The following is a 26,541-nucleotide window of genomic DNA, read 5'->3' as shown; positions in this document are numbered from 1 at the left end:
AACCCCTAACTCCACACCCCCCAATAAGTTATCTCTAGATTGCTTATAAACAGCGTATGATATAAATGCTATGTGAATAGATGCTACATTGTATATCGTAGGAAGTAACACCAAGAAATAAAGCGTCTAAGGATTCATTACACACCCAATTAAGTATATTTAACCCATAGTTTTTGAATCTTTAAAAGCAGATGCAGTGTCATAAATATATAGATAAGGTCTAGTCAATTATTTCTTTCTGTTTTTTCTATCTATCTATCTATCTATCTATCCATCTATCATCTATCTATCTATCTCTCAATTTGCAAGTTATTGCTTATAAAGGAAAAGAAATGCAACATCCTTGAAACCTTGCAGGCTGACACATTTTCTAAGGTATTTGTCTAAGTGTCCTTTTTTCTTCATGACCTCATTGTGCAGGTTAAGCATTTTCATGAAACCAGTTTTGAGTAATATGGTAGGCAAGTATGATGCATCGTCTCTTGTATATTTTTGGCCTTTATAACTGGCAGCATGTAGTCCCAATCACATACCCAGCAAGAAGAAACAGTGCAGAACAGGAACTCTGCAAGAACTTATCTCCCAGGAATCTGTGCCACTTAACCTCATAGTGAAAGGCCCTCTTTCACAGACAGTGAGATAATAATTGCACATTGAATCAGCAAGGGCTTCTGGGGATAACAAAGGTAGGGGTTTTATAACTGGGATAATGTGTTCAACAAGATGCATTCAAAAAAGGAGTCTAGCGCAGCATTTTGTATCAACTGCAATCTCTGTGCAGCACAATCTGGGAGACCCGCGACGAGTGAATTACAGTAATCAGCCTTCAATATGACAAAAGACTTAATCAGCATCTCCTTGCCTTTCTCATGAAGCCTCTCAATCTGGTGAGATCACAGAAATTATAAAAAGAAGTTTTCAAGATGGATACAAAATGCTTCTCAAATGATAATGTTAAAGACAATGGAGACGCAAGGTGGGGGAAGCACATACAAGCTTTACATTTCTAAGATGTCTGAAACAAGATTCTAATCAGAAGCACTCCCTCAATTGTGAGACATAAGGACCAGCTGCTTAACATAAGGGAGAACTTAGGCCAGTCTCAGATTCCTTACTCTGAAACTTTGCCCTAGGGAAATCTCTATTTGACTGAATAAAGAAAAGGTAAAACCATGTCTTTTAAATAGCAGAGGAACAGGCACAGGGCCTGTGGATAGCATGGTGTTCAATACAGATTGCAGAGGAAGATAATATCTTTTTCACTTTAGCTCTCTGCCAGGGTTCACTCAACTGTCTTAACTTCCCTACCTCAACATGCCAATGCCAGTTCCAAGTATGCATGAAATAATTCATGGTGAATAAGTGTTCTCATTAATTATCTGATTAGATTAGATTTTTAAAAAATGGAGTTGCTCGGAAACTCTTTTAAAAGGTACTAGTTCTAGCCTCTACTATGAACCTAAGAAATGAGCCTTCCAGGTTGTAGTAGGACCCATATGTTACTTAGGTTGCTATTACCTCGATCAGAAACAACCCAAAGGGAAGAATCACTGATTTTGGTACATGTTTCAGAAGTTCAATACATGGTTTCTTGGCCACACACACTGGGGTAGACCAACATGAATGGCATGGGTAGGAAGAAGCTGTTACAGTGAACAGGGAACACAAGAAGCGGAAGGACTGTTAGACCGTGCACAACCTCTCAGTGGAACACTCTGACCTACATCATCCAGATGGTTCCCAGCTAGTACAGTTTGTACCACTTCTCAACAGAGTGAAACCACCTGGAACCAGGTACATAGCACATGATCGTACCAGGCCTATTTTATATCTGAACTGTGACTACCAACTTCTTTTCCTCAATTAAAAACCCAATTATGCTTGACCTTTCTCAAACTTATAAAATATTAGGGCCCTTCATTTTTCAAGGACAAAAGTTTACCCTGGGGATGTCTTGTGATTTAAACAGAGTTAGAAAGTTGCAGAAGAGGACAAACCTAAACTCTGGAAATAGTACTTATTTAAAATTTATATTAAAAAATAGGAACAAAGGTGCAATAAAATTGTTGTATTAACTCTAAGTTCTCCTGGAATTTTTATAGTGAGAAAATTTACTTTTATTTACCATGAAATGATTTCTCAAACGTATCATGACAAGCAGAAGAGAAACTATATGTGAGAAGGAGGGAACAGTAAGAAGTGCAGAAGAGGCCAGGAGTGGTGGGTGGCACATGCATTAAATCCCAGTGCTCAGGGAGGCAGACGCAGGCAGATGGCTGTGAGTTCGAGGCCAGCCTAGTCTACAAAGTGAGTCCAGGAAAGCCAAGGCTACACAGAGAAAACCTGTCTTGAAAAACAACAACAACAAAAGAAGTACAGAAGCAGTAGGGGAAAGCAAGGCATGAGAGGAAAATATAGGTTCAAATAAAGTCATAGATAAGTATGAAAATACCAGAATTAAACCCATTACATTCCAAGCTACAAGAAAAAGAAAATAAGAAAAAAAATCATATCAAGGAAATTAACTAGCTGGCCCAGAAGAAAGCATTTTGTCAAACACTATTTTTAAAAATTACAATCTGTAATGTGTTTTCAGGCTGCAGTTGTTTCTTAAATGTACATGACCCCTTGAACACGCAGCCACGCATGGAGAAAACATGTGACTGTTAGAATATGAGTGCGCATACAAAGACTACTGCCCATTGGCCAACATAATTCAAAAACAAAGACGTGGAGTTTATATCTTGGCAGTACAAAATGCTTAAAAAAATCAAAAGGTGTTTTTTGAATTACTTTGTCTGACATAAAGGTTGTAAGGATCTCTTATTTCTTTAAAATCAAAAGGCATTTTTGAATTCCTTTGTCCAACATAAAGGTAATAGGAAGCCCTATTTGCCTTATTAAAATCAAAGCCAGATCCTCATAGGCAGTGCCAGTGAAATGAAGATTTACGTCTCTTTTACTGTCCATATGTCCAGCTTTTTGAACTACAAATCTGAGAAGCAAAACAGCCTGCTCTCATTATTCACTTTCTGCTTTATGTTTGATGATATAAAACACTAAACGATATATATATATATTTTTAAATAAAGAAGATTCTGTCTTGTCAAAAAGCATCCCCAAACTGCTAATTTTGTGATGCAAATATGGGCCAAAGCTAAAGAGTTTTTTAATGCAATTTCACTCTTTTATTTTAGAAGATTATCAGCATCTTGGATTGCTGTGGACGTGAAATGACCTATCCTTTGAATAGGAGTAAAAATCTCATGTAACATGTATAGCTAGGACTTAATACAAAAGAAAAATGGGTAGATAAAAGGCACTAGCAGTTTCTACTATAGTGCCTTTATAGCCACAGGGTAGCTGCAAAGAAAATTCTAGAAATTCTGTCTTGGATTTTGTAATGAATTGCTGCTAGTACCGAGGTTAAGATTAGAGACAGTGGGCTCAGGCAGTCTGTTCATTATACAGTTTGAACTGAAGCCAATTACTTGTGTTGTGTGTCCTGAAGAAACCTTGGAGGGAATCCCCACTTGCTTTAGCAATCAGGAAAGTTACTCCCAACTTCTAAGAAGAGAAGATAAAGAGCAAAGCTGCTGTATATGAAACTTTCCCACATGATGTTACTGAGCTATTCACTTAAGGTGGTATTCTCATTGTATGGATAGGTTCTTAAGTACCCTGGTTCTCAGTGACACAGCCTCTGAACTATGAAGCAAATACCTCTGAACTGTTTTTATATGGGGAAAAAAATGACATTCTGTCACTGCAGTGTTTAACCCTTGGATTAGAAAGACCAAATATTCACTATATTTTAGATTGTGTGATTAGGAAGAACATAACACAGGAGCTTCTGATCAAAGAGCAACTTGGTTAATGGGGATCATAGATCTCTGAAGCACCCAAACTGCCAATTCAAGTGCCATCATCACCTTATCCTTGTGGGAGTAAGAGAGACAATGAGATATTAGACAGAGCTTTGCTATAGCGACATCTATGAATAAAAACAGAGACAGAATAGCCATTCCTTGACTATTTAGTTCTGGGAATTTAAAAACACCTTTGACACAAACTTAAACAAATGTATGGGAAATAGAAAAGCATGACACTAAGCAGGGAATGGACAGTGTTCTTATGAGTGACGAACAACAAACAACAGTAGAAAAAGGAGAAGGAGGAAGAAGAGGAGGAGTGTTATAGGATCTTTGATCTCAGTGTGATCCATGGAATTCTGAACTGTAAAAATCTAGTGTAGATCCAACTGTGATCCCTGAGGTTTAACTGAAAATCCCTGTTTCTTGTGGTTGAGCATTAACAAACACTTTTAATCCAAGAACTTTCTGTGTATTGTAAACAGGTGATTAGGGTGTGGTTCAGCCAGCCTTACACACACCTTTAATCCAAGAGCTCTCTGTACACTGGATTTAATAAAGTTAGCCCTAGGTCAAAAGGGGGAACAAGAAACCAGCTGACAGGGATTAAAGAGTAGGAGGGACTTTGAGTTGAGGGTATTTAAAACAGCTTGTAGAAATAGAAAGGGCTACTAGTCTTTAGTCTTTGGCACTTAATTGGGTTTGGGATTTTTTGCTTGGCTCTTAGCTCTCTCAGCCCCATGGAATTTAGCTATTTGGGCTTTGAACTAACAAGCCTTTGGCCTTGTTTTTTTTTTGTTTGTTTTGTTTTGTTTTGTTTTTCGTTTTTGTTGTTGTTGTTGTTTGGTTTTTGGTTTTGTTGTCATTTTTTGTTTTTTTGTTTGTTTGTCTGTTTGTTGTCTTTTCCTCCTGGGCTGTCAACTGAGCTAGTGTCTTTTGGGGCCTTCTCCATCGGGACGTGCGCTGAGTAAAAAGTTAAGCTGGGTGCTTTCTGTGCCTCTCTCAGCTAGCAGGTTTTTCATCACAACATCTGGCTGTGCTCCTGAGTCTTTATTGGGAAAAATAGAAAAATCAGGGATTTTCAATTAAAGCAACAGTGGAGAAGGATGGGGAGGAAGAGAAGATAAGGGCAAAAGATGTAGTACAGTCATGATTAGGTGCTGGAAAGATTTGGGAATTAAATGGGTTGGATATGTGTCACTTTGTGACTCTTTATTTATATGATGAAAACCTATGTACCTGTAAGGATCAACTAGAATACCACAAAACAAGCCCTAAAAGACATCCATTGTGTAAAAAAATGAAATGTGAAAAAAATGATAGTGTTCTCTTTACATTTGTGGCTACACATTTATAAGCACATACACACATAAATACTAAAAATACAATGAACTTGGATTTGGGTAGAATATGTCCTATATTTATCAATGAACAAAGGTATGTGAATAGATAGAGGGCTATGTAAAGATCTTTAAAAATCACTTCAGCCATAAAAAAGCACATTTTGAATTTTAATAGAGTATTAAAATTACCAGTAAACAAATATATCTTCTTAAGTTTTAAAATCCTATCAGAAGAAACTCCAGAAAGAACTTAGCAGTGATGTTTTTCCTCCTTGTTTTCCTCCTTTCTGTGTCTTCCCAGTTTACTACTACAGTTGTTACTTTTGCAGTAGAGAAGATTATACAACTAAATTCATTAAATGAAAATAGAAATGGGTAACTACCTTTGGATTTAAATATTTGTCTTTTACTTCTGATGGTGTTTTATTTATCTGAATGATTCTAATTATTTATTTTGTTCACCTTGTTAATGTATTTGTGAGCCAAAGAATGATTTATCTTTGACCTTGGGGCCTCTAAGCTGTTTGTTGACTTACTCATCTTCAAGGGGAGTCGGGGTGTGTGATAAATTGCAGCATTCCTTCACTCTCAAAAGAGTTTTCCTGGGTAGAAGAGGCCATGCTGTGATGTATACTTTAATTTGGTAGGCAGTTTGTTTTGTAAAGTGTATTTTAATCAATTTGCTTAATGCATTACAAAAGGTATTATTGCATGTTATGTATGAATGCCTGTGATGATATTCAGACTCTACATTAAGAATACAGACACACAGCAGTTAAATACTCAAAACAAACTCTTCTCGGAGTCGGCACTTGATGTATGCACATGTGTGTCTGTGTGTCTGTGTGTGACACACTCATGGTTTAGTGAATGCTATGCTGAAGTTCACTTTTCTATTTTGTTTCTCTCAGCTATTATAAAGACTGCCCTCCCTAACATGGACCGAGAAGCTAAGGAGGAGTACCTGGTCGTAATCCAAGCCAAGGATATGGGTGGACACTCTGGTGGTCTGTCTGGAACCACAACACTCACAGTGACCCTTACCGATGTTAATGACAATCCTCCAAAATTCGCACAGAGTAAGCAATTCCCTGCACTGGGCAAGAATCATGCACATTTCTAGTATTATTTTCCTCAGCATTGCAAAACATGATAACAGCCATAGACTGCTTTCCTAAAAATTATGCTAAGACACAAATTTATCTCCATTTTCATAATTTCAAGGAATTTGAGGAAACCCCAAATATCAAGAGAATAGTAAGTAATGGAATCAGAAAGAACTGGAGAGAATGCTGGAAATTTAGGCCAGATATTAATCCATTATTAAAAAGGAAACAAGTCTCTAGTGCGAAAACCAACTATACATAAAAGGTGCTTCCAAACAGACATACTCATCCCTGCCCCTGACAGAGACATCACAAATACTGACCCCATTGTCCTAAGGGTATGCTCAGCTTTGATAACCTGAATAGAACTCCAGGCAGACAGCTTCAGTGGTCCTTGGAGATGGTTACGATTGACGTGCATCTTCATCTTTTCATAAAACACTTTGTGAGGCAGGGGATTAAGATGGGGTTTCTCTGTGGAGCCTTGGCTGTCCTGGACTCCTTTTGAAGACCAGGCTGGCCTCGAGCTCACAGAGATCTGCCTACCTCTGTCTCCCAAGTGCCATGTCCCAGCACACCTGGCTGGCCACAAAACATTTCTTATGAGCATTTACCAAGTAATATTACATGAAGGAATGATTAGTTAAAGACTTCCAGACACGACATGAGGGTTACTGAATTGAAAAACAAATGACACATAGAATATCATGGAATAGGATAAAATCAGTAAGCCAAGGGAGGGAGAATAGACTTTGGTGCTAAAAATCTATAGTTTAAAACACATATATTAGGGCTGGAGTGATGGCTCAGCAGTTACGAACATGGACTGTTCTTTCAGAGGACCTGGGTTCAATTCCTAGAACTCACATGGCAGTTCACAACTCTCTTACGCCAAGATCCAACACCATCACATAGACATACAGAAAAAAAAAAAATACCAGGAAAAATAAATAAATTTGAAAAGCACACATATCCATAATAGTATGTGTTCATATTTGCATACATATATTCGATTTTAAAGATTTGGAATAGGAAGGAAATTACATGATTTTTTATGCCTAGCTTATTTGATTTAATGAAATGTCCTCTATGCTCAGTCATGCTGTCAAAAAAAAAAAAAAAGACATTACTTTTTATGCCTAAAAAAATACACTGAAGACATAGTCATGCGTACCTCTACCTGCTTATCTAATCTTGCCCTAAAATTGTACATACATTTCTGAAAAATATATTTCTTGTTAAATATATATACAATACAAAAATGATAAGAATTTTGCCACCATTGACACTCAGGACCTCAAGAACTTAATTTTTCTGAAAGGCACTTAAAAATGAGGCTGTAGAAAAATGAACTGTGACTAAATTAGTACACCATGTTAAGTACCATGTTTAGACTAAGATCATTGGGAAGTTCTTAAAATATCCTAATTCCTAGGTGAGCTGACTAAGTTTATTCACGAGAAATGATACACACACACGCACACGCACGCACACACACACACACACACACACACACACACACACACACACGCACACACACACACACACACACACACACACACACACACACACACACACACACACACACACACACACACACACACGGACCCCTGATGTCTTCACCGCCTTATTACAGGGCCTGTATTGTGTTAGGTGTTAATTATGTAAGTCTAAGGATGGATTGACTTACGATTTGGAAAAGATAGCTTGTCACATCTCTGATATCAGCAACTAAGTACTTGCTGGAGCTTCCTGCTGGCTTCAGAAACACCATATAAAAACTACTTTTTCCAAATGCATATGGACTTTATTTATTTATTTATAATAAACTATATATAGTAAGAACAGTTATGAAACAATCAGCAAAGCCATATGGAAAATATACACTAAGTATGTTTAGCTAGTTTGTATTTGGCTACCTTGAAGAAAATACTATCCATCTTATCTAGGGGAGTCTAAAGTTTTGTTCCTAAATCAATCTCTATCATATCTTGCATTTATCAACTTAGAACATCTTTCTAGATCTCAAAACATTTTCTTAAATTCTAAACAACTTAAGCCCATATATTGAATAGAAAAAGAAGAACTATGGAAGGAAAGAAGAGAGAGGAGGGTACGGGTAGAGCTCTAAAATGACACATTTGATGGGCAACAGAGAATTCATTCATAAGAACTTCAAGGTAGAGTGCATAGAAACATATTTTCATACAGAGCTGAACAACTTTTACTACTGCCATTCTATGAATTAAGACCCTTTTCAGAAAAATATTGAAATAATTTATTCTATCTTTTTGACAGTCTTTTTATTTTCCCTCCTGCTACCTTTGTAATTTACTCAGTAATATAAAACTCATCTTTTACAGAAAGATGACTATTTCAGTTCAGCAGTGGTAGGTAGCTTGTTAAAGGGTTCCCTTCTGTGGAGATAATGATTAGTAACTGTTATAACTCTGACAGGGATGGCAAGAACACAGAGAATGGGAGTCAATAAAGAAGTATTCCCTTTGCTTAGCTTTTCAAGGCTTCCTGTAGTATTGGCAGTAAGGTGAGATCCACTGCCTCCTGTTTACTACATAAGCACACTAAAATGATGTTTTCCAAACACACCTGTAATACAAGCCTTGAGAGAACCGGGCAGCTTATTTTGGGTGGATGAGTGTCTGTGCCTTCCTTATGGAAAACCACTTCTAAAATGTTTCTTCTTCAGTCCCATAATGTTACCATTCCAACAGTTAAGGAAAGGATCCCAAGTGTCTCTACTCATAAAATGAACTAGTCTTGTACTATTAGATAAAACAAACTTTGATTATCCAGGGATTCAGTGTTTGAGCTTAACCTGTAATTAGGCAAAATTCTAGAGATTTAACTTTTCCTTTTGGGCCTGTAGCCCCACTTAAAGATTGTTTTTCCCTTATTGTGATTGTATTAGGACTTGTTCTTCCTGGTTGTCTGAGTTTTGGTTTCCCTGAAACAGCATCTGAGACAAGAATCTGATTAAAAGTAATTTTCCTTCCCCATGGTGCACCAGCAGGGAAGTGAGAAAGGGTAGGCTAGATGTCAGAGGTGTACAGAATCCAACACTTACCACTGTGGGTGAATGTACCTGTATCATGCAGAGAAAAGTCTGAATTGATGGAAACATAAAAAAAAAAAAAAAAGTAGTAACTCAAAGTTATCCTACCAGAGAACGGAGACATCTAGTATTTCATAAACTAACCCCTGTGAGTCTTTGATGACTGTTTCTGTGGCATGAATCAATGCTTGCAAAGTTCTTCCAGGCTGACATGCACTGGATGAAATGGAATCTGAAGGCCAGATAAAACCCTGAGGCAAAGAAATATCAGGACGGGTAGACAGATATAGGGCAGGTGAGCAGTAATGTGTTAATGGCCAGGGAGAGTGGATGAGTGCCACAAGCTCCTCCTATGCCAATGAACAAATCTGCAGCAACATCACAACCAAGCAATTGGAATAAAAATAGGACAAATGCCACTGATTAGACATGCTTTACTGTCCCCATAGGAGAATGAAAACACACTGTAATTGTATTTTGCCTAGGGAGTTTTGAAGGTAGGATTCTAGTCTTCAGAGCACTGAAGAATTTAGTGACAAGTGGAGTATTTCATGTATCTGGATAGCTTGCTGCAGGGCATGGCAGAAGTTTAGTAATTGGGTTTTTTATCAAAAATGGTCCACAAGTTTGTAAACATAAAAGTAAATTCAAAAGTGACTTTCAACGTGTTACACATTGCATCTCTCTGTGCTGAAATTAGTTAAATATTTTATGTGGAGGAACAATGAATATTCCCACAGGCAAGCGGTGTGATTATTCAGAAAATAGGAAAGGAAACTCACATAGACTCACTAGCATTCTGATATGGCTACTCCAAACAAATACTTGATAAGCATATGGTTGCAAAAGTAAGTTCTCTGTCTCTGAAGAGTGATCAAGAGGGTTCACTATTTCTGGGAAACACTTGTTTCGCATTTGTTTAAATGACTATACATTTCACAAAAGAGATATTCTTCCATTTTCGCCACTATCATGGCAGCATCATAGGGATATCCAGAACATAGGAAATGTCCAAATAATATTACTGAATTTACTAGCCAGTGAACAGTGTTCGTGTAATACCCAGTGCTCTGCCTCTCTCTAAAGGTTTGTATCACTTCTCGGTGCCTGAAGATGTGGTTCTCGGCACCGCAATAGGAAGGGTGAAAGCTAATGACCAGGATACTGGGGAAAATGCACAGTCATCGTATGACATCATTGATGGGGATGGAACAGCACTCTTTGAAATCACTTCTGATTCCCAGGCCCAAGATGGTGTTATTAGACTGAGAAAGGTAAGCCAAGGAACATTTTATTTATTTTTCCTAAATGTCTCCTAGAAACTTGACTTTTGAGATGTCTGCGAGCTGAGTAGACAGGCAGAACCTAGAATAGGTAGATATTTAGGTTTAAGAAGGAAGGGTGGGTGGAGAAAGTGTCTATAAGAGAACTTAACTATTCAGCATCGCCAGGCTCTGGGGTTTGTATCACATTTCAGATGTCACTCTGGTAAACAATTACCATGGTGTAGCTAGCCTCCTACAACTTATCTCCACACATAGGATTCAGTGGGTTGTTCTCTAAGGCAAAAAAAAGGTCACGGAGTCTTTATGTAGAGCATTGAAGTCATTGCCCTGGAGAAAAAAGATGAATGGACAGTTACTACTGGCTGAAGAAGCTACTCCAGGCCACAATTACCTACAGTTTTATTGGATTCTCAGTGGGAGCAAGTGTCAATTGCCTCCCAGCATTAACAAGTTCAATAGATTCTAGACTTTCCCTTTGTAAGCGCATACTTCTGTTCCCCGGTTTCTTGAAATGTCCCTCCCAAATAAATATTGATATTTTCCCTAGTATCTACTGAAAATTCTGTTTACAAAGAAACTCAAACAAGATGCACAGAATTTGGCATCCTACATGGCTCTATAGCTCAAAATGGAGAGCCACTCTCCTACCTTTGGTTATTTTATACCTGGTGTCCAAAGTCCAAGCACAATGGAAAGTAAATCTCATGCTTTTTTCTGTTTGTTTGTTTTTGTCCTTTTTAAAAAATGATATTTGAACCATTTTGGCCAGTGACCTGTTTTGTTTTTTTTCTGATATTGTTCTGTGTTGGTGGTATATGTGAACTACTATCTGGGTGTTTTCCAGTGTGTGTTCTTCATCATGGCCTCTACCTTCATAAAAAGCAAACAGCAAAGAGCTCATGATGAGTGGGTACCAACCTTTAATCATGTAAATAAGATCTATCATGATGAATGACATATTGTTTTGTTCAATATTATTCTTTACATCTTTGCTGCAAATGCAACTTTAAATGGATTTTCTGATTTATGAATCACAAGATTTGTGATGGTTCACACTATAGAGAACCAGTAATTCTTTCCTTGCAGTTTACATCAACATTAAATTGACACAATGTTAACCCTACTATATGATTCTATCATGGTACATGAAAATCAGAGTCATCTGGGGATGGAACTGAGTGGGAGTGTGCTGGGTTATCATGAGCAAGACCATGGGATTCTGTCCTTGGCGGCTCAAAAATAAATGTGTAATGCTACTACTCTTAAACTTCTTACTGAAGAGGAATTAACAAGAAAACCTGGGATTCTGTGAATATATTTTTCTATAAAATGCTTTAAATCAATATTGGGGACCAATGATTATATTTATTTTAATTCTTCAGTGAGGAACATTATTCTCATGCCAGGATCCAGTTTCTGAGCTTTGCACTAAAGTTGAAAAATATTTAAAGGTTTGATTTCTAATAAATAGAGTGCTGTATAATTATCTGTAAGTCAATTATTTAATAACACAGAACCACATTTTCTTTGGTTAAATTTTCTAATGACATTTTTATTGTCTTTATTAATGGCTACCCATTGTTCCTGTTAGGTGATTTTATAAACTGCCACAATTAGGTTTTAATTGTGATTCTGTCCACTAATATTTATAAAATTGGAGGCATATGCCATGTACTTTGTGCCATGAAACACAAAAATAGTTGTTAGACAACAGTGTATCATGATGGGTCAAATTTCTATAGATCCCTGTGTTTTAACTGATAACATCCCAAGGATGCAAGTGTGTGCCTGGACACGTTGTAGTTGAGCTGGGTTGTAAATTGCAGGAAAAAGAAGCCAAGTTGTGCTTGGAGGACTGCCTGGTTGGGGTTTGCCCTGAAACAAAACATGGAGTAAGGCACAGGGAGCCTAGTTAGCCATTTAGACAGTCTGGTCCTCAGGTTCCTTTGATGAAAGGATGTAGAAACAATGTGGAAAATGTTGAAAGGACTATTTGATATTGGGGATTGTGAGAGCAGGAGGTGAAGAGAAGAAGAAGATATCAACCAAAGGGTTCAAAACTAGGAAACTAGACAAGATTTGATGATATTTTGTGAAGCATGATAGTCACAGCACTTCTAGCCAAATCAATTCTTAATATCTATCCAAACTGAAAGGATTATGAGATACGTCAATTGATTTGATCAAGTCCTCTCCTTATACACAAGCATATAACTGTACCTTAAAATATGCATAAGTACTATTTGTCCATGTAAAATAATTATAGAGATCACATTTTGAATATTTTTTGTAAAGTTCTTGGAATTGCAGGACTATTAGAGGGTAGATGATTTACAAAGTTTAAATATCCTCACAACATGCTAAATCATTTCTGTCAAACTGTACACATTCACATTGTTATTTTGTAATCAACAGGGAAGTGTGTTTGCACCATTTACCAGAAAATATTGGGGAGAAAAGCAAAGGCACAAAATATCTGAATTCAAATATAAAAATCAACATCAGAGTTTGAGATAATAATATATATCAAAACTTGCACATGTGCTTTGTGAGCCTTCACTGATGCGAGTTCTTCTTCAGCTTCCTGTTTTCCACAAATCTGCATTGCAGATTGAAAGTTCTGTTTCTTCCGAGAAATTGTAATGCAGATATAAACTATCTCTTTGAATCCTGACAGACTTACATTCTTCAAATATGGAACATTATACCTCGCCAAGAATTTCCCTAGCTGGGTTCTGATGCAGATTGTTTCTGGTGCATGTAAGGGGACGACATCTACTTACTTTGCTCAGTTTACACCAGTCACTGACAAAAGTCTTTTGGACTGTTAAGGAATGAATGGTGACTCTTTCAGAAACATCATCAGTAGTAGAGACGTGGCGTAACTTCATTTTTTAAGTGGCGAGAGTTGGAACAAAGTCAGACCAAATTATGTCAATTTATTTACCTTCACATTTCATTTTTCCAAATATAAACCAAAATAGGTTTGTATGTGCAAGCATATCTCTGTATATGTTTACCTGCTCTATAGCACAGAACTTTTGACAGAGACCTAAGAATGTCCTAAAAAGTAATAAACCCCATTGCAGCTACATAATCGGTTAGAGTAGAAATGTTTTGGAAGTGACATAAAACACTCTTTGTTAGGCTTAGTGCTAAATCACGCTTTGCAATAGCTCCTTGGACTAAACAATGATTGTTTCTAGTCTTCCCATTTCACACACTGTTGCAGAAATGATAACATATTGTTCCCAGAAAGAGATTGCATTCAGTGCTGCCTTATCTGCCACCAGCAGAAACCCGGTTAACCACATGATTAGCATGCTGGTCGTATCATCAATAGTAAAATTTTATTATGACTCCAAAGTGAAAATTTGATGTTACAATTCATGACTGTGAATATTTCGTGAATTCCAAGTGAAATGAGCAAAACAAAACAGAACAATAGGAGATTAGACTCACTGAGCTTGTATAATAAACAAGTATCAATAAATGACTGTAAAATTTACAGGTTGAATCTGGTGTAATGGATCCCATTAAGAGTTACAAACTGGCTTAAATGAGAATAACTTCCATCCATGCGCATTATACTCATTTGTTCTTGCTGCTGTGGTTTAGTGAGAAGAATTCATCTTTGTCATTTTTAACAGCCTCTGGACTTTGAGAGCAAAAAATCGTATACGCTGAAAGTGGAGGCAGCCAATATCCACATTGACCCACGTTTCAGTGGCAGGGGACCCTTTAAGGATACAGCAACAGTAAAAATTGTTGTAGAGGATGCTGATGAGCCCCCAGTCTTCTCTTCACCAACTTACCTCCTTGAAGTCCACGAAAATGCTGCTTTGAACTCCGTGATTGGCCAAGTGACAGCACGTGACCCCGATATCACTTCTAGTCCAATAAGGTATTTTTCTTTTTTTTTTTCTTTCTTTCTTTCCTTCTTTCTTTCTTTCTTTCTTTCTTTCTTTCTTTCTTTCTTTCTTTTTTTTTATGCAATAAGAGCTGCCTTGTAGGACAATAGAAGAAGCCTTCAGACTGTGCTCCTGTGCTGAAGGGCTTTATGTCATTCTGTCCTGTGTGTGTGTGTGTGTGTGTGTGTGTGTGTGTGTGTGTGTGTGCTCTGTACATTGGTATGTTTATCTACTAAGAGTTACAGACAATGCCTTGAAACAGGAATATCAAAATAATTTGTTATTCCAGATCTTGGGAATCTTGATGGAGATGCAAAATTGCAAGTGTTTTGTAGTACTTTTGGAGGAATCTTTTATATTTTATACTTTATTACTTTTTAGTATTGCATGAGCATTTCCAGGTTGTATTTTGTATCTTCTGACAGATATAGTGAATTATATATTAGAATTCAGAGGTATAAGACCACTGTGACAGTGCATTAAGAAGTCCCTATCTTGTTTCCGAATGTGGCTTTGAAATTACCTTATTCGTAGTTTGTAGCATTTATGAAAGTCAGCATATCTGGACTGGTTATTTTATTTTTTACAGAGAAATATTTTTGTGTCACTAAAAAGATGCCTTGTGTTTATTATATTTTTTCCCAAATTTCTTCCTGGGATGAAACCAATCATTTCAAGTCTTTTTTTCTGTAAAAAATGAGGCTCAATTCTGCTTCTACTTTTACGTTGATTTGGAGACATCTCTTCTCATTTAGAAGCCAACAAATGACTGTGTAGATGCTCAAGCCAAATGACTTTCTTCTTAAATCACACCAAATATCTATTATTTCTGTGTTGATCTTCAAGGGTCAAGTGTGGCTAATGATGTGTTTGGGAGTAGATTTCATATATGTCCTTATAAATGTGTTTGTGTGTATAAATGTGTTTGTTGTATGTTTGAGAAAGAATGTGTGTGTGTGTGTGTGTGTGTGTGTGTGTGTGTGTGTGTGTGTAATACAGAGAGAGAGAGAGAGAGAGGTGTATAAAAATACTAAACATTTTTTATTTTGAAACTCCATTTATCTGCAACTCTCATTTTTGCAATGGCTCTTTGGAAAAACTCTAGAAAAGTAATTTCCTGGATCTTCTAATTATACATACTTTAAAATTGGTACTACTAAATTATTTCTCAGCTATGCAATTATTAGTCTCTTTTCATGTATTACTGTCATTGTATGCTTATACATTTTACCTGTCATGTCCTTCACATACTGGACATCTGAAAAATGACAGGAAGTCTAAACTTTTGAAACAACAGAATATTTATGATTGTTTTGCATTTGGTAGTTGCATAGACACATATATTTAATAGTAATTGCAGAAGAAATGATAATACATTGGGTAGCTGTAGAAACTTATGAGTCACTGCAGTGTGAGCAAGAGGGGTAGAAATTATGTAAATATAGAACTTATATATAAAATTAGGAAAAAAACAAGATTTGAATAATACTCAATATATTACTTTTCATTATGCCTATTTATGAACTTTAAAATAAACAAATTTCCCATTACATTCAGGTTGATAAAGATATGAGACTGAGGTGAAATTCCTTGAAGAGTTAGTGCTTTAAATGGCAGAAGGTTGGATTAAAATAGGAATTATTTTTGCATCCATCAAAGCTCTTATTAAAATAGAATTTACTTTTAAATTTGGAGCAATAAAAGTATACCCCCCCATAAGGTTAACAAAAGGAAGGTTTCTGGAAAAGAGAGAGAAAAACTAGGAAAATAACATTCTGTGTGAGGATTTGACTAATGGCCTGATAACCATTATCAACCCAGAAAGCAAGTAATAAACTACAGACATGCACAATGTTCTTTAGCTGATTAAGAGAATTCTATCTGTGAGAAGGTCAAATGTGAAATGTAAAGGTGGGAAGAATCCAGAAAAACAATTTTACATAGACACTCATTTCCCAGCTAAACACTAAGTTGTGCAATGCCTTAATGGCGGGATCTAGCATGCAGTTGTATTGTTGTCTGAATAGAGGAAGATGTTCTCGTGTTTCTCCCATGTTATCTGTCAGGAAACATCCTTACTTTTCCAAAAGCCCAAGCATGAGACAGAATGTGAAGAGAGTAAACAAGATGACTTCAGCTGAAGTCTCATTATGAGGATAATTTCAAAACATTAGTTTGATGACATTTCTACTGTTAAAGGCAAACAACAAATAAGTGCTCAGAACTATAATAAATCATAATCCCTTAGAAATAAGAAATACACATATCATCACACACACAGACAGACACACACAGACACAGACTCACACACACTCACACACCACACATGTGCGTGTTTTCAAAATATACTCTCCATCACACTAGTGACAATAGGATTATTATGGAATGGAGCGTTCTTAATCAGGATGAGGTTTGAGGAGTTTTGTGACTCAAAATGAAAGCTACAATTGAATCACAGAGTGAGACATAAAGCAGGGTCACTACCTCCTTGCATTGTTTTTCAAATTTTTATAATTTCTCTCCATTATAGTTGTGGGGAAACCAATTTTATTGAAGTAGTTCCAGTCCCTAGGTGGTCAAGCTGTGGTTCTCACAGTAACTGATTATAGCCATGTCTGTTATTGTCACTGACTGGAAAGTGACAATATTGACTATTTGGAGAAACCCAGGGACTCTTCAGTAGCAGCCGTCCAGCTTTAAAGTGTGTCATTTTTCAGTCCAGCTAAAGGGAGGGACTGGAAGAAGATGGACAGATCAAGTGTGATTTGGTGACACAGACATATCTGTGCTTCTGATATGTGCCTGGCAAGTGTGAGTTCTTCCGCGTCTCTAGGCTCATACAGAGAAGAGAGTGGACTGTTTCAAAGCCTGTGTGGTAGCCTTTGATATGTCAGAGATGTGGATCCCACACAGCCCTGCCAGGTGAATTGGCCCGAGAGATACCACTACCTATGAAACACTGCCTTTCCTCCTCCTTCCTGCATTTCTCTGAATTTATGCCACTCGTCTCTGCCAGTTGACTTACAGAAAGAAGCTTCCCCAGGTCTATAAACAAATGGTTAATTTGACTAGAAAATTAAACTCTCTAACTGACCAGGTCAGGGCGTAGGTACAATAACTCCAGCAGATGATTTGAGAATGACTTTTTCTTTTAAAATAAACCTAGACGACATGAAAAACGAGGGATCTCTGGGCAGCAGATAGCTATGTACTATTTTCTCTTTAGAGTGACTGTATTTCATATGCTGACAAAAATGTATCCGTCTTTCAGGATGATATTTGCTTTGCTATCCAGCAAAAAAAAAAAAAAAAAAAAAAAAATAGTCAGCTATTGTGGCATCTGCCATGTTAAAACATGCAGGCATTTGCTGGCTCATCGACTTCCTGTGAGTTTTCATTTTTGAATACAGCTCCTAGCTAGAAATATCATGCATTTTGAAATACTTATACCTATATCTAGTTCTGTGTTCATATCTCTATGTCTCCATATTCCACTCCAAGGGAAAATGAACAGTTCTATACATTAAAATGATGATCCCACTGTCTCCTTCCTATGAACATTAATTAAGGGATTGTTTCTTTCTTCTCTACTAGATGTAGCTCAGTAATGCAAAATAATTTCTGACATTTTACTTAAAGGTGATGTTTTTCAACTTACTCAGACTAAGAAAAAACAAAAACCAAATCACTGTTTTGTTTGTTTGTTTTTGTTTTTCAGCTTAGCTGTCAGCCTTACATTTGGAACTCACTCCCTCATTGTATAAAACACTATATTTAATCACAGGGCATTGAACAGATGAGGTAAATTTTTTAGATGAATGACCTATTAATATTTCTAGCTCATAAGTGGTAAGAGATTATACATTTCCACTTTTTAGAGATTAATTTATTTTTTAATAATTTATATTAATTTATTTTATATGTATGTCTATTTTCGGACCATGTATATCACTGTTATGTGTAGAAGTCAGACCAGTAGTTTCAGATGGTTGTGAGCAATCATGTGGGATTACTCAGGAATTAAACTGAGGTCTTCAGCCAGAGCAATGGGCACTCTAAATCATGGATTCATCTATTGGGCGCACTCCATCCCCATTCTAAAAGTTAATGAAAATGAAATATTAGGTCGTTAGTTGAGAAGACAATTGTAGTAAAGATGGTTAGATCTATGTGGAATAATATCATATTTTTGGCTTTATTCTTTTATTTTGTTGTTCATTCATTTGCATTAAAATATATTTCAAAGAGTGTAAATAATATAAATTATGTCATTTATTTAGTTCCCTCATGCTTCTTAAATACATATTGCCACTAATATAATCAATATGCTTTAGGGCCTATGTTAATATGCTAACTTACTATGATGACACTTTTCTGAGAGGATATTTCTAATTAATGCCCTCCTTTAGCATAGGAAGGTGTTGAGGACAAAGGGATGAGCTCTTCAAGTGCCACACAAACAGATGTTTGGTCTTCACCATCAACTTGACTGCTTTTAGAACACCATGGGAAAGTGCCCAGTGTGTGCCTATGAGGATGTTATCCAGAAAGGGTTAACTGAGGTGGAAAACAAAAACAAAAACAAAAACAAAACCTTCTGCCCTTCTAGTTTAGTGCGGCAATGTCATCCCATGGGCCAGGGTCCTCAACTCAATCAAAAGGGGACAGTAAACAAAGAGGCAGCACCCGTCTCTCTCTGCTTTTTCCCTGGAGATGGAAGGTGACTAGTTGCCTCAGCAGTGCCGCCCTTCCTCCTCTGGCATGATGGGCTTTTCATCAGAATGTGAGCCCCCAAAATCTCATTCTTCATGAGGCTGCTTTCCTCAAATATTTTGTCACAATAATGAGAAGAGCAACTCGAACAACCAGCTCTCCTGCACTGTTGTAAAATGCCTGACCTAATCAGCTTGCTAGAAGGAAGGCTTAGTGGCTCAAGGTTTCAGACATTTATCATATTGGGAGCCTGTTGATGAAGAGGCTGCTCACATCTTGAGCAATGGAAAAAATAAATAAATAAAAAGGAGACAAAGGACTCAATAGCCTCTGTAAAAGCCACACCCATGCAAATTAGCTTCCTTTTTCAAACCCTCATCTAATAAAAGTTCCATGACAGGGTCTATGATAACTGCAACTGCAGGTTTAATTTATTCTTCGTTATCTAAGTTGTCTCACCAGACCCAAGGTGTACGCGCGCGCACGCGCGCACACACACACACACACACACACACACACACAGAGCACACTCTGGGCCCCAGTCATCTGCCTCGCTACTTTCTCCAGTGTGTTACTACTGGCTGGGAGCTGGCATATGATCTGGCAGGTGAAGAGGGGAGGGTTAATTGATGACTCTAACACTCTTCCAAAGTGCTGAGAAGGGGTAAGGTTATAGTTTTGGGGAGAGGAAGCTGAAATTCTGAAAAGATGAGGCACGCACTTGAGAGTGTGTCAGAGCATTATGGGTGCAGAATCTGAGTTTCCTGCCCTAACCACTAAGCCCATCAGCAGCCTGCTGCATCTCAGATTCTTGAAGGAGAATAGAATGTTGATGACTGTTTGCTAATGCCATATTTTTGTGGCAAAAGTAACTAAAATGTTGTGAAAGGTAGAGAATTATTTACATTTAAGATGGAAAAAATACCTAATCTAGAGTGAGATTTAAAAATAAGTAAACACTTTTATACAAATCTTATGGGGCCCATTCCCCCGAAATAAATCTATTTTAAGTTCATATTGGGAGTCACCATAGTTTTGAAGGGAAAGGAAGTTGTTTTTAAAGTAGTAGCTTCTTGCTGTTTTCAGAATATTCATCTTGAATAAAATTACACGCGCTATTTAAATTAAAAGTCAGGCCAGTGACCACTTAGTAAGAGAATAGGTGATTGACACCAGATCAGAGCAGCCACATATTTTGTTGTCCTGATCCCTCTCCTCAACACAAGTGGCCACTCAACACAAGAGCAGCACACTGTTTTCCTCCTGATACGATGGCATCTTTGCGCCTCCTTTTGGTAACCAGGCTGACTGTTAATGAGCTCTTTTCATAAAAACACTCCTCAGCACAAGCATCAGGGTGATGCTGAAAGAGCAGCATTTCTGACTATGCAAAACATTGTACTAATTTGGAATAATAGTCTACATTGCATGAGTTTGTTCCTATTCTTGCAATAATAGTACTCCTCGTATGTGTGTGTGTGTGTGTGTGTGTGTGTGTGTGTGTGTGTGAGAGAGAGAGAGAGAGAGAGACAGAGAGACAGAGAGACAGAGACAGAGAGACAGAGTCAGAGAGAGACAGAGACAGAGAGACAGAGAGAGACAGAGAGTGTAACTCACTCTCCATTATGTCTAGGCCACACCCCAGTACTGTAACCTGTGCACACAGCTCCATGTAACTAAAATCATGCTTGCTCATCAGTTGCTCTCTCATGGCTATCATCATCTCTCTAATTGAATTTCATTGTTTTAGATACTTTATATAAGGAAGCATATAGCCTTCCCCTTTTGTGATTGGCTTATTTTATTTTCTGTAATGTCTCCAAAGGATATCTATATTTATTTTTACATATTTTAGCATATCTGTTATTTTTCAGGATGAATAGTATTCCCTTATAGTTATATGTTATACTTTATTTATCTATCATTAATTAATAGACATAGACATGATTTCACTCATGTCTCAGTGAATTTGGAAATACATGTGTTAGAGATTCATTCCTCAACTGTTTCAGAAAAATATCCAGAAATGGGATCCCTAGATGATATTGTAGCTTGATTTTTAATGTTTTGAAGACATTCCATACTGCTTATCACAGAAGCTGCACCATTTTTCATTGCTACCTTAAATGCACAAAGGTCTAGTGACAAGAATCTAGCGTTTTAAATAATTAAAACTTGATTTATTTGTTATCTAAATTCGTTTCTCCAGATAGATGTTTCATTGTCTCCCACCTTAAAGTACAAACTCTCCCAATACCATTTCAAAGCCTTTCTATTCCTAATTAAACTGGCGGTAACTTGTTCATCACATGGCCTTAAATATGCACAGTCGTTCACTCACTTACATCCAGTCACCTATTCACATTGTTTGTTCTCCTTGCAATACAAATTGAGCTCACAGTTTCCAGGAAGTTTTTTCCTATAAAGATACATCCCCATGCTTTTGTGTTCTCGTTCTATAGGAAGAAGTTTGACTGAATAACCACAGGAAAACCAAGCCCTACATAGTTAGCTTAGCTATCCTTTAATTCATGCAATGTCACTCTAATAAATAAAGGCAGAGTGTAGAGTTTTAAAGTTAAGTGAAAAGAATGGTTTCCTAATGAAATCTGAGTAGAAGCAAATACAGCTGCTTAATGAAGTTAATGTGAAACTATGTCATCTTACAGAGAACCTCGTCTTAACTTGGAGAGTGGACTGTGTTTATTGCTTTGTTTATCTGTTCTCCCCCTTCCCACCCAAGATACTCTTTTCCCTTAGAGAAATAATAAATAAACAGAATTCTGGGAGTAGCAGAATGCAGACAATATTATTTATTAAAGCAGCCAGAGCAACCAGTGGAGCAATTAGAGGCAAAAAAGCAGAAAACTTGTAGATGGAATTTTTTGATTCTCAAAGTGCATGCAAAAAAAAATGCTAAAATGGTTTCTTTAGGCATAATAACAAAAGCAAGCGAGAATGAAATTAAGCAGTGAGAAAGAAACAGTTGGAGTTCAGTGAAATATAATAACTGATTCATAACTAAGGGGTTTATTTCATTATGTATCTCTCTAAATAGCATCTTCACTTGCAGTCGGCTCAAAATTGTATCCTCCTGTAAATTTTCCAGAGAGAGAGACCAGTGTTGAACACAGCATTTTTATATTATAAAAGTGCACTTATTCCTGCTAAGTTTGAAAAATCAAACCTCATTACCTTTCCCCAGGGACAGGCATTCTCCAGAGTGTTCTAAGCAATAGAGGGAATGTGGGTACTTCAGTTTGAGCTCAACTTTCTTTGCTGTAGGATCCTCTGTTAAGTTCACCTGGAAAGGAGTCTGGCATTTGCTAACAATGTGTGGGCACACCGTGCGGGCTACCCATGAACTCTGCAGAGCCTTTGGAACACACAAAATGCCATGCGGAAGTGAGGACACTTGAACTTATGAGCTCCTCTATGCTCTAGATCATGACCCACCCACAGTTATAAATATAACAATGCTTGGTTCCAACAAACTGTCCTTCTTGTACATGATGCTTTGCTTTCTTGATATTATAGGTAATAGACCCATTTAAGGAAAAAGAATTAGGGGCATTAGTAAAAATCTTTGTGATGTCAGCCCATGGACTAGCATGAACTCACTCTCATTTTGCCTATTTGCCAAGGCTATAGAGTGTGGAAGATACAGCATGAATAATGAAGCTGAAAATGTCTCTCTAAAGAATGTAGGAACACATAGAGTTGACTCATACATTCCCAATTCAATAAAGAAATGCCATGGCCCTTCAAGATTTTATTCTGCCTCAGAAACGCTTTTCGGATAAGACTCCTAAAACATTCTTTAGCGATAGATTAGTTGGTTTTGAATGAGTGCAGATACCTCTAATTGGGATTGACATCCTTGGAGCCTTGGATTGCTAGTATTATAAGGTGCCACCTGAATGTCATGGCGTGTATACAGAAATAACAGCACACTGCTAGTGGCAGGACTTAAGAGGCGGAGACAGGCAGAGTCTGTGAATTCAGGGCCAGCCTGGTCTACATAGAGAAATCCAGGACAGCCAGGTCTGCACAGGGAGACCCTATGTCTCTACAAATCAAATCAAACAAAACAAAACCCTTCAAGTGGTGGTCATTAGTCTTCACCTTCCATCTTGATTGAGATTAATTTTTCTCCCATTCACTGCTAAGCACACCTGACTAACTGGCCTACAAGCTCCCATGGGCTCTCTTATTATCACTCACAGTTCATAGGAGTGACACTACACACCTTTACATGGCTTCCTGGGATTAATCTCAAATCTTCATGTATATGGCAATTGTTCTACCCACTGTGGTCTCCCACTAGCTGCCCTCCGTATGGAGCTGTGGAGAAAACCTCACAATTACCAAAGCAACTATGTTAGGAGGCCACTGATGAATGCTGTGTAAGTACCGGCTTAAAGTGAAGACTGTTTTTTTCATGGATTGACACTGAAACCCTGACCTCTTACCTGATTTATGCTTTTTCCTGACATGAGTGATGCCTATTCTAATGGCTTTGTTAAATGCAGTCTGATGGCCACTATTGCCGGGGCTGCCTCCTTTCTATGGTTTTGATAAATTCTGGCTTTATTGTTCTATCTAAAAGTATGAAAAATTATGATGAGTATACTTACTGTAGTAAATTTAGTAAACTCAAGCAAGCACTCATGATTTCAACATAGTTTTTTTCATCAAATTTCTACATAACATTTTGAAACTGTGCATGGCACAACCAATCCTGCTGTTGATAAAGACAATCAGATTTGATTTATGATGTAGAGGAAAAACAGAATCATTTCAGAAGACTCAGGTTGAAAGTGGAAAATATCTATTTTCCTATTCTATAAAAATCTGTTAGATCCTCTCTGCTAAGTACATCTGACTTCAACCAAATGTGATGCCTAGCCCTTGTTGGCCTTTTAACAGGTCCCTAGGTATAAATTAGATTTGCAATGATCTACAGATGTTTGCAGCTTTGCCTTTGTTGCATAGCGATTTTCTCCAAGTAAAAATAAATAAAAACATCCCTTCTTATATTGAAGCTCCTTAGCACATAAATTCTAAAGGCAGGTGAAGCATTCCTTCAGCGGGCAAAGTTTGTTAGAAATCACAATGGAAACAACTCAGAATTTCAGGAAATCCCGGAAAATAACAAGATGCTGCGTTACACTCTTCCACACTTCTTCCTCTCCATGGTCATGTAAGCAACAAGGACTGCTGAGAAACAACTCTTGGGTCAGCTCAGCTGCCTAGGGTAAGTAAGGCAGCTGTGATACCCAGCCAAGATATGCAATGTGCTCTTCATGAGTGCTCACCCATGCTAGCGTGGACTTTTGGTGATGCAGCTGTCTTTTAGTCATTTCTCCTCTTGTAAACAGCCCCTTACCCATATTCCTGTAAGCAACTCAATTGTAAATCATAGGTTTATCAAGTTGGATATTGGTGGTATCTTTATTTGGTCTGTCATCCTAAGTTATCTAGGTTGTGTGCATAGGTTGTTCAGGACTCCCCAGGAATCCTGTCTTAGAATAGTAATAAATAAGAATAATATTTATGAAGTTCTAGCACATGGCCAAAATCATGGCAGCCTTATTCAATGATACAAAGAACAACAAAAGGCTAGCTGGCATCCCAAAGGAAGTTGTGTTATTAGACAGGGATGGATGGAGTGGGTGAGGGTTGGATTGATGAAGGCAGGAAGTGTGCAGTCACAGTGCTGGCCTGTACTTTAAACAAAGAGGAAGCATTCTGGGTAACATCAGCTGAAATTAAAATGTATGATGTTGGGCTTTGTGTAAGAAAATCTGACTGTGTGGGATTAGCATTCCATTTGGCGATGGGAGTTATGGTATTAAGACATTTTTGCCACAGAAAGAATAGCATATGGCAGGATACCGAGATGTTGTACTTAAGTTATTTCTTTTTCATATGAGGCAATTAAAGAAGTGACTTTGATAGTCTTGCATTTCTAATTTTCAATTGGTAGCATACATGCCCTACCAACCAATAAATTTCCAACAGTTACTACAATAACCTAGGTTGTTACTAAATGAGTCTTATGTCCATCTAAAATTCCAAAACATAAGTAAAATTACATTTTTTTCTAACCAACACTGATTTGATAACATTATGCACTGTCCATTTATTATTTGGGAGTATGCATGTTTTCTGCATTGTATAGAAGTTTGACCGAGATTGAAAATAAAGCAGCTAATCAAAATCAATCTTTCTTGTAGGTTCTTAGAATTTTTAGTGCATAGATTGCTGATTGTAGTACATAGTCAGCATAGTATACATATTATTTCAGTGGCTTTATGTTTATAGAAATATATATTATCTTCATTTATAACTGTAAGCATTAGAATATTGAATACAGTTTACTTTTATATGGATAATTCTAAAATTTTTATATGAATAATTAAAAGAAAAATGAAGATAAGATTTATCTACATACTGAAAGATAGAAAAGATGTAATAATTAGTTCAATGCTTTACTAAGTATTAATATTGAATATTATTATTAATATAGACTATTAGATGGTGAGATACTAAATCTGTCATTTTGTGTATATAACAATTACTTAATCTGAATACTGTTTGTGGAGTGAATAGTTAAAAATCAGTATTATCAATTGTGCTAAAAAGTAAAGTTATCATTTAAGGAGAAGAAATCTACTTTTCAATAGTAGATTGTCTCACTATCGTTGGATCAGTGTGGCCATATGGACACTAACTGAAATGAATTGAAATTCCCGAGTCTTTAGGGTAAATAATGATTGTTAAAAATCCTTCAAACAATTTTTGGGTACATTCTCTCTGACTTTTTTCTTGGTACCTCTTTTCATTGACTATTACACTTGGATCAAATAGTTTTGTGTTAAAGTCTTCACACACAGAGAGCACATCTTTCTATGCTGGAATCTTCCTCTTTGCTCTCTATTGGTAGGAATAGTTTTTGTAGAATTTTATTCCTCTTGGATCTTTTCTTGTCTCAATGTTAGCTCCAAGAAAGCTGTATTCTTTTATTATCTTACCACATATGAACTATGTTACGCATGAGAATAATTTTATCTACCTAATGCAATGTCTTTTGTATAGAAAGGGAAAGCTAGGTCAGTAATCTAACAGACCTTAGTTTCTATCATACCTGTCTGTTTTTAATTTTGTGTTTATTACTGTGGTAAATGTCTCTCAAAGGATATATCATCAAACTATAGTCATCTTGGGAGATGGG

General features: G+C 37.0%; 1 protein-coding gene across 3 annotated transcripts in view; it reads left to right on the top strand.

Moving 5' to 3' along the window:
* Positions 1–26,541, top strand: part of Cdh8 (cadherin 8) — a 394,887-nt gene that overhangs the window by 221,431 nt on the left and 146,915 nt on the right. For all 3 annotated transcript variants that reach the window (XM_051168537.1, XM_051168536.1, XM_051168535.1), the window contains exons 5-7: positions 6,127–6,294; positions 10,481–10,668; positions 14,331–14,584. In XM_051168537.1, coding sequence (XP_051024494.1) covers positions 6,127–6,294; positions 10,481–10,668; positions 14,331–14,584 — 610 coding nt within the window. The remainder of the gene's footprint in view (positions 1–6,126; positions 6,295–10,480; positions 10,669–14,330; positions 14,585–26,541) is intronic.

Source organism: Acomys russatus, chromosome 26 (genome assembly GCF_903995435.1).
Source record: "Acomys russatus chromosome 26, mAcoRus1.1, whole genome shotgun sequence".
Lineage (NCBI taxonomy): Eukaryota > Metazoa > Chordata > Mammalia > Rodentia > Muridae > Acomys > Acomys russatus.
Note: the sequence above shows the minus strand (reverse complement) of the source record. Positions and strands in the feature narration are given on the sequence as shown.